Source organism: Arachis stenosperma, chromosome 2, assembly GCF_014773155.1.
Source record: "Arachis stenosperma cultivar V10309 chromosome 2, arast.V10309.gnm1.PFL2, whole genome shotgun sequence".
Classification (NCBI taxonomy): domain Eukaryota; kingdom Viridiplantae; phylum Streptophyta; class Magnoliopsida; order Fabales; family Fabaceae; genus Arachis; species Arachis stenosperma.
In genome coordinates, this window is record NC_080378.1 from 91,467,860 (window position 1) to 91,477,978 (window position 10,119).

The following is a 10,119-nucleotide window of genomic DNA, read 5'->3' on the forward strand; positions in this document are numbered from 1 at the left end:
TAACAATAATAATGCTATTTGAGGCTATAAATTAAAAAAATGACAGAGAAAATCAAAATGCTCAATGTAATATGCTAATCTTTCAGTTTCTTTTGTAACTGTTCTATAACTAACTATACAACAACATCATCAAGTCCTTGTCAAACAGAAGTATACATGTATCAAAACTGCTACAATATATTCCAATCTCACAATGAAGATTCTGATTCCCATAATTCTTGCAATTAGAACTTCCATTAGCCCTTTCCATAGCCATTAGAAACCCGTCATCATCAGAACGAGTATATGCTTCGTTTCGGTATGCAATTCGTTACAATTTTTGTTAGTAAATTAAAGGTTACCTTTCTACGGAGAATTCCGTCCTCTGTAGCTAGGATTTTGATTCTTTGTCTTATCATTTTGTATCATCCACCTTATTGTGTTAAACTCTTTCTTTCCAAAAAAAAAAAAAACTAAGGTAACTACGACAGAAGCTTCGCCATCAAAGGAACAACTATGCTTGGCATTACCATAACGAGCCATAATTGTATTGCATCAAATCCGGCTCATCTTGCGAGGTAGCCCGAAATTCTGATAACAACGAATTTCGCCTCCAATTCCAGCTGTCACGATCACCGAGCCCCACGCCGAAGGATAAATTAGAGAGGAATCATGGCTACCTTCAGAGAAAGATGATGACCCAAATGAAGCTGAAGAAAAACCATATGTAGCTGAGGACGAACTTGAACTCGAACTAAACGAATCGCCAATCCCTGAATTCGATCGTGAGATGGCTTCAGGATTATCATCTTCTTCATGAGTAACGTGATGACCATTAGTCTTCTTTGAAAAATGCCGCAACATTCTTCTAGAATCTGAATGCGAAAGTGCGGCATGGTCTTCGACCGAAGAATTCGAAGCACTATCTATTGCGGCTTGCTTGTTTTTCTTCTTGGGAAGTGGTGGAAGGAGGAATCTTCTAGCGTTGGTAGTATCATCTACTACATTATTAGACGAGGACACCGAAAAACGTTTCGAAATCCGTTTCGAAGTCTGCAATTTCACTGGTGGAGGATCACCCCTGATCATGCAAGGCCATGCCACTGCAATTAAAACATCTTTGCATTGGAAGTTCTCATGAGCCCTTGTAACCACTATGTTTCTACCTTTTCCGGTGCCTCCACTTTTCTGCTCTTCGTTCTTCCATATAAACACTTGTGAATCATCACTTGCACTTATGATGAATTTTCCATTTGCACTGAATGAAGCTGCGATTTGGCTGTCTGCATTTTTAAAACCTGTAAACCAATTCAACACTATCAAATTACATAACCTGTCAAAGGACCATAAATGAATAGAAATTACTTTTGAAATTCACTTCAAATTATTCAGTAGTATAAAGGTAAAAAGGATAAAATACCCAATGTAGATTAAGTCCTAATTTTGTCTATAACCTTTAAAACTTCTTATTTTTATTTTAAATGTTTTGTTTCGTACTATTTCAGCCTTCTAGTCAAAATTAATATTTTTCTTCTACGAGTACTTTTTTTTCTTTATTTTGATATTTTTTTCCTCTTATTATTCTCTTATTTTTGTTCTCAGCTCAGTGTAACAACCGCTATAGTTATAATTTTTGTTGTTATCTTAAAAAAAAATCGTAATAAAAAATTGATACTTTAAAAAAAATTAATTTTGACAAAAAAAATAAAATAAAATAAAATAAAATATTTGGTATAAAAATACATTTTAAATAATAAAAACGAAATTATGATTTAGTCCAAATATTAGGGGACTAAAACAGCAATTTACTCGTATAAAAAACATGAAACTGAATCCCATTTATATATTACTCCCTCACCAAAGAATATTGTTGGAATATATGAAGTAATGCTTACCCTTAAACTTCTGAACAACCTCTGAACCCTCAACGATTCTTGCCCTGGCATCCGCTGAAGTAACAAGTACTTGTGATGGATTTCCTGGGGCAAACTATAAAGATACATACCCAGTAAACTTTCTTTACATACACGAATAAACTACCATTTTGATTATTAAAAAATGTGTTTGTCGACATAATAGTTTTTTTAAAGATGAATAATTATTACACTCTATTCAAAAGATTGGTTTCACTTAATAAAGTTTCCCAAAATGAGGATTATTTTGTTAACCAACTCAAAAACTGAAATAAAGTGTTAATATATTTCAAAACCACGGGGTAGTTATGAATTTTTTAAAGGGTCTTTGTCAGAAAACTCACATTAATGTTTGAGAGTTGAAATGGTGATTTATTCTTTCTTACACCAAGCAACTTGGAATGGCATGGAAACTGAGGCAATTACCTGAAAACCCGTGACTTTTCTGAGATGAGATTTCTTCTTGCGTCGAATCTCCACCGTGCCTGTTTGACTTAATTTGCAATCTAATTCAGCAAATAGATATGGAAATTAGCAGCTTATTTAAGAAACCATTCTGGTTACATTAAAATATAATTCATTTGAGAAAAGAAGGAAAGACTTGGTGTACTACCTGTAACACTATAGGTACGACAACTCCCTTTCATTGTGCCCACTAAAACACCCTACAATAACAATCATATATCATATATAGAATTGTGAATTGTTATTCATTTTTCATCATCCAAGCAATCTATTGAGAATACTTAAAAGGAAGAATACCTACTTGACCATCAGGTGTGTATGCAATTGCAGTAACCATTTCATGGATATCAGTCCAATCCACGACATGACGTTCCTGTATGTCCCATATTCTAACCTTCCCGTCGAGGCAGCCACTTATGAAATAATCCTCGTCTATAGGATTGAACTGTATGCACGTTACTGCAACATGCAATCACACATCAAAGGAAGAAAAGAATTAAATTAACCAAAATCATAGGCTGTAAATTATCTTAGTAGAGGTCAACAATCAACATTGAAATTACGTACCAAAGTTGAAATATCTTACCGTAATCATTATGAGGAAACACCTTTAAGCAACTCTTAGTTTCCAGGTCCCATAACCTCACTGTTTTATCCATTGACGATGACAGAAGAAGCTGCAATAAAAAATGAAAATCCATAATGGAGAAAAAATATGTACACTAAAATGCTAGTAGTATTCAAAACAAAACGATACAGACCAAGACTAACTTATAACTAAACAAATTACAAATCAAACAAAATATAATCTAAACGAACTAATCAAACAACATGCTAGTAGTATTATGTAGATTGTTCTAGTAAGCAATATGCTAATTTTTTGTAATTTAAAATTACAAAAGTAAACTATACACCTAACTTGAATGCTTGTTTTATTGTTTATTTGAAAGAAGACAATCTTACATCAGACTTAGACCATGCCAAATCCAAAACTTCATCCAAATGACCGTGAAAGGAGCAATACGGTTCCTCCAAAAGGGTGAAAACAGTTTCGGACATATGAACGTATTCCGGAACTTTATCCCTCTTGCTTCCAAACAAGCCCTTCTTCTTCTCACTAGACAGCGGCGCCGACGCAATCATAACGCTCCCTTCTTCCGACACCGAATTAGAATTAGAGAATCCCATACAGTCACGCTCAATGACTTCCCAAACATGAACCACCTTGTCCTCGCCAGCACTCGCCAAAAACCTCCCATCTAAATTAAACTTAATTTTCCAAATTAGTCCCTCATGAGCTTGGAACTCCTGGCACAAATGCAGAGCAGAAAACTCCTTGTAAGACTTACCACTCTGCTTCACCCGAACCCATCTACTCATGGTTGGTTTTGCTTCCCAAACCACTTCCTGGTGAAGGTGCGCCGGACAATCTCTTTCTCTTTCGCGAATGATCCCGCTGGCTACCCCTTTTATGTTCCTTAAGAATGATCCTCTCCTGCTCTTGCTCTTGCTCATGCTTATGCTCATCCTCAGGCTCCTAGACATCGAAGGGCTCGAGTCGAGAGCCCCCGAGTATTCTTCATCGTTTTCAAATTTCGCTCGCCTCATTAGCTTATTAACCACCCTTGAGTGTCCCACGGTTTTCTCGAACTCTTCCATGGTTAGCTTCCTTCCTGTCTGCAAGTCACTCAACCTATTCCACGCGCCATTTTCGCCACATTCATTCACGATAAATTCGTTCCCCGTGTCCAAATTCTTGATCAAGAAGAAAGGCGCTACATCCGAATTCACCGCGGGTGCAGAAACATTCTGGTCGTGCACCTCCGGTTCCTCTGCCTCCTTGCCGTCTTTCACCACCGCCCTAGCATGAGTAATAACATTGCCGCGTGGCACAGGTATCTCCGTCGCAGTCCTCGTGAGGCGCTGCTTCGAGACATTCCCAATCATCTCCTCTTTTCTTTTATTCTCCATTGAAAACGATGCAATATCGCCTTCGGACCGTGACCGAACGAAAACAACGGAAACAGAGGATTGCTCTGTTTTTTGCTCTGCCAAAACAGAAGAACCAGAAGAACCGGTAGTAGTACGAATTCTAATACCTCTATCACCACCCTTGCCGCCGCCGCCGCCGCCGCCGTGATCCAATGTTGTCCTCTCCGGTGATATCGGCACACGATATTGATTGTTGCCTTTCTCAAACCTCCTGGAAACTCCATGGCCAAGCTTCGTGCTCTGTAGCTTCAAGAACTCCATGTTTTCGTCGAGTCCCATTCCGAGAAGCAACCGCTTCCGCCGCTCGCTAATTGAATCGGGAGAACCCATCCATATTCCATAATCGGCGAAGGAGTCGCTGGTAGAAACGGAAAGCCTCGGAGGAGTTCGCATGCTTGATGCTCTGTTTCTGAAGGCGGGAACAGAGGAAACCGCAGACGAGAAGGAAATTCTTGCATCGTCGAAATCGCCGTCGTCGTCCTCGGAAGCAGAAACGAAGTCGAGAGGAACAGCGCAGGAAAGGCGGTCGGAGGGATCAAAGAATCGGTCGTCGTCGTCCTCAACGTCCAAATCCATTATTGGCGATTTCCTCCGGCGGTCCATGGCGGCGCATCGGCGGTGAAGGGAGTCGTCGGTCCAAAGTTCAATTTTTTTTTTCAATTTTTTTCTGACTTGGTGCGTTTCAGATTTTGGGAAGTGGAAGGAGAAAAAAGAGGGGAAGTTAGTTACTTACCGTTATGAGTCTTTTGGAGGCAAAGAAATGGTCAACGCCTACGGGTTGTTAATTAATGTTGCTAATTACCATTTAGTACTTACTTAATAACATTACATGTCTGCACGATTAGGAAACTTTAGATATTCCATGTTTCGCTTTGCGTGTGCTTATAATATAAATGCATTTGAGAGTGTTATTCTCTTAACATGCTTATCAGTTCTTGCCACGTTTGGGAACCTTTTCATTAGGAAATTATTTAAGTGTCAACTTCTCTAATCTTCCACCGATTGTGTGTTTTTTTAGATAGTGTGTCTTTTCCTCTTTTCACCGCCAAGATGATAAATGGTTGATCACGAGAGTGATTAAAATGAACAACAATCCAATTCATTAGACCGACATGGATAATAGGAGGTCCATGGTTACGAGGAAATCCTGTCTTTCATTTTATCTTTCCTTTATAGCATAGCTTCAGTTTTTTTATTTATTACATATATGTATAAAAAATACAAAAATTAAATTAATTAAAATAATAAGTAGTTTATAATTTAATTAAAAGATTTTGGTTTAAATATTAGAAATAATTCTTTTATGAATTATATATAATAAAAGATATATTTTTTAAAAAAATCAGATACTAATTTTTTAATATTTCCATTATGTATAATATAGAGCATAGATATGATAAGATATGAGAAAGTGAGAGATAAATTTTAAATTAAAAAAGAAACTTTTAAAAATTGGTAAACAAATCAATAAGTAAATGAAAATTAAAAGATGTTATGAATCATTAGATTTCATTAAATGAAAATTAAAAAATGTTATGAAATAGGAATATTGGTAGACTTTATAAATATAGAATATATTATTATATACATATATAAATATATTTTAATATAAAATTTTTTAAAAATAATAAGTATAATCTTTTATTTTAAAATAAATAAATATAAAACATATAAATACATACAAAATTATTTTCTATTTATTAAAATTAATTATTGTACAGTGGTATTTTTAATTACACAATATAAAATAATTTATTTTATATTACTAAAAAAATAATTAGTTTATTCATAAAAAATTAAAAAACATGGTAATAGTTAATTTTGTTAAAAACGCATTTTCGCATTGTATAATACAATTTTTTTATCCAAATATTTATAAACATGTATTTTATTTAAAATATTATATATAATATATGAAAATATTAATTTTTTTATTTTTTTACACTTTTTAGCAAATATTTTTGAATTTCTTTATTTATACTCTTAAAAAATAGAAATAGAAAATAAACATAATTTTTACTTTTTTAAATAAAGATAAAATTTATCTACACAACAAACAAAATCTATAGAATGACATAAAAATTATATAATAATAATTAATATTTTTATATAATTAAAAACATGTTCATCTATTTTTTTGTTTGTTATAAATATTATTTATTGTGACTCATTTGAAATTTAACAGATACATAAAATTATTGTACACGAATATATGAAAATCATAAATTAATATATATATATATATATATATATATATATATATATATATATATATATATATATATATAGTTTCTAACGAAGTGCATTATATATGTAATGTTTAAAAATAAATTTTTAATTATATTAAAAAAATAATGTTTATTTTTTATTCTACTTTTTAAGAATATAAATAAAAAATTACAAATATTTGTTTCAAAATTTGAAAAATAAAAAAATCAACATTTTTATATATTATATATAGTCTTTTAAAACATATATTAATATCAAAGGATATAGATTTTTTTTTTCTAACAACGTCGTGATAGTTGTGGATTTGTGGTACCAATTATTATAAGAACATGGAGTAAAGAGAGCAAAGAGTAGAGCAGACTATAGACTTTGAAGGTGCTAATTGTTGAATGAGCCAAATGCTATGATTTAGAGGTATATAAATTATAAAATTATGGTGTGGTGAAGCAATTTGGGATAGATTGTACAAAGAGTAGTCTCTCTACCTCTTTTTTTTTTTTTCTTTAAAACTATCAAATAACATTAAAAAATATATAGCTATATAATAATTAATTTTGTTAAAATAATATTATATATAATATTTTTAATAAAATGTATGTTTACAAATATTTGAATAAAAAATTATTATAGAATAATATATTTTTAATAAAATTAACTATTAATAAATATTTTTAATGAATAATTTAATTATTTTTAAATAATATAAAATAATTTAATTATTTTCAAGTAATATAAATAATTTAATTTTTTATATTATTTAGTACTGTATAATAATTAATCTTAATAAATAAAAAATATTTTTATATGTATTTATATATTTTATATTTATTTATTTTAAAGTAAAAGATTATACTTATCATTTTTAAAATATTCTGTATTAAAATATATTTATGTATGTATATACTAATATATTTTATTTTTATAAAGTCTATCAATATTTATTTTTTATAACATTCTTTGATTTTCATTTAATAAAATCTAATGGTCCATAAAAGATGACGCATCTGATGCACACAAAATAGTTGGACTGATTTTAAACATACCCAAAAGACTTATTTTCGTTGGTCTCATTTTTTATTATTTGTGAATTTGAATTTATTTATTTTTGTTTTTTTGAAATGCACTTAAAGAACAAGAAAATCAATTATATATATATGTTTAAGGTGGTGGAGTGTGATTGATGCACAAAGTATATATAGGTTGTATTTGATTTTAAGAATTGAATAAGATACACAAGTTAAAAGATACAAAATTTAGTGTTATTATATTTTATTTAATAAAAAATTAAATATAAAAAATAATAAGTTATAAAGTCTAACTTACTTTTTTTTATACAAAAAAAATTAAAAAGAAAAAGTATAATAATAAAACAATAAGTTATATTTTTTATTAATGTCCGTATTCTTTCTTATTAAAAAAACACAATATTTATGTGATAGGCAAAAAATATTATTATTTAGGAAGAAAATATTTTATGTAAAAAAAATAATTATAGATTGATATTTCTGTGTATTTAAGTTTTGTTATTTATTTTAATTGGTGTAGTTTAGATTATTAGACAATTCAATTATTTCTGAAATTTTCAATTGACTGTAAACAAAGAATGTAAGAACGATTGCAAATATAATTTGAATTTGTAAAAAATGACGCATTAGGATATAACTGTTAGTTGACATAGAAAAATTTATAAATATAGTTTTAGGATAATATTATAGGGAGTTCAGTTCTTTTAAAAAACACTTAGAAATTCAAAACACTTTTAATTCCTTTGATATCACAAAATAGAAATTGAAAATTTTAAGTAATTCTTCTGAACTCAAATACGTATAATCTACTTTTCTAGTTTGTAACATAGTTCTTGGTTGGTTCTCCATGGTTCTTGGTTGGTTCTCCATAGTTCTTCCATACTTCTTAGTTGGTTCTCCAATAATTCAAGCCTTTCAAGTCCAATTCGTTGTTCTTTCTTGATTTTTCTTGTTCTTTCATACAAATTTCAGCAAAAAATAACCATCACTTCACCTTTGTTTTTGTTTTTAACTTGAAACTAAAGAATTGTGTAACGCTCTTCCATGTCTAGAAAACCACTTTTGAAGGTCTCAAGGAGGCACGCCAAAAGCACTCCAAATTCAAGTTCAAAGTGAACGAAAATTCATCACTTTTTCTAACATCCAATTCGGCCAAGAGGACTTAATTTTCATTAATTATCTTCTTTCTTTTGTTTAGTTGATTTTTGGTGTTTAAATTGTTTTAAGTATTTATTTGAATAAGAGATAAGAGTTAAGATTAGTTAAAATATCTTTCTGCTTGATTTTGTATTCATATGAGCCATTTTATGATGATTTTGTGCATAAAAATTAAGTTTGGCAATTGTATGATGCACAGTTATTTTTGGCTTTATATATGTGAAATATGAATTTTTTATGCATAGATTTCTTGTACTTAAGGGCCGAAAAGTTATAGTACTTAAGGTTTAAGTTTCAAATCTTAAAGTTGTTAAATAAAAATGATAAAAGAGGCTAGAAATAAGGTTTAGTCCTATAGAATTAGTATGATGTAACACAAGGAGTAATTTGGTCATTAAAAAAAAACAGAGGACTAAAAATATAATTAAAACAAGTTAGGTAAAAAATTATGATCTTAGTAATTTCAAGAATAAAATTATAAATTACATAAAAGAGTTGGACTAAAATTATAATTAAAATAAAATTTTGGACCTAAATAAAAATTTGAGTAAAATTTGGAGTCAAAAGTGAAAATATGATAATTACTAAGATAAGCATAAAAATTTAGGGATAAAATAGTCTTTTGTGTTACTAATTGTAAAATTGGCATTAATTGAAAGTCTTAGGAGTAAATTGGTAAATGATGAGTCATAAGGTCAATTCTGTAATTTTGGCACTATATAAGATTAAAAAGTATTACTTAAAACATTTAGGATTATAATATTAATCTTGAAACAAAGTAAACACAAAAATGGTTAATTAATTTACTAAAGGGTAAAATAATGCTTTTGGTAAAATATAAGGCTAAAATGGTAAAGTAGCGATTTCTAGGAGTAAAAATATCTCTATAAAACCTATGAAGAATAGCTAAAAAAAAATTAATGTAAAAAGTGTAAGATGAGAATTTTATAAAATACTGAAGATAAAGTAGTAATTGTAACAAAAAAAAAGCTTAAGAAAGTCAAGAAAAAGAAATAAGGGCATGAAAGACATTAAACAAAGGATTAAAAGCAAAATGGTCCTTTATTAAAAGTAAAGACACTTCGGTAATTATATTAAAAAGTTAAGGGCAAAATGATCTTTTGTCAAAGAACCATGGTATGTATATTGAAGGACGGAGGACAAAAGGACCCTTCAGATAATTAATATATTGCACTCTAAAATAAAACTGTAAATCTCAAGATGCTCTAAGAATGCCCGTCTAAAAAGCGAAGGACAATTCTACGCTTAATCAATGTCAAAAAGATGTAGGGACGCTCATTTTATGTTAAAATTCGTTTCTCCAACTGTTAGCATACTTTGATATCAAGCTTTACGAC

General features: G+C 30.1%; 1 protein-coding gene across 1 annotated transcript; it reads right to left on the minus strand.

Annotated features, from left to right (window-relative positions):
• On the minus strand, positions 1-5,032 carry LOC130962014 (uncharacterized). Its single transcript, XM_057888096.1, has 7 exons — positions 3,321-5,032; positions 2,944-3,034; positions 2,659-2,816; positions 2,506-2,557; positions 2,319-2,398; positions 1,875-1,968; positions 1-1,277 (listed from the first exon to the last, which is right to left on the minus strand). The coding sequence occupies exons 1-7, from the start codon at positions 4,950-4,952 to the stop codon at positions 535-537; spliced, it is 2,850 nt and encodes a 949-aa protein (XP_057744079.1). The 5' UTR covers positions 4,953-5,032; the 3' UTR covers positions 1-534.
• Between the last annotated feature and the right edge of the window lie 5,087 nt (positions 5,033-10,119).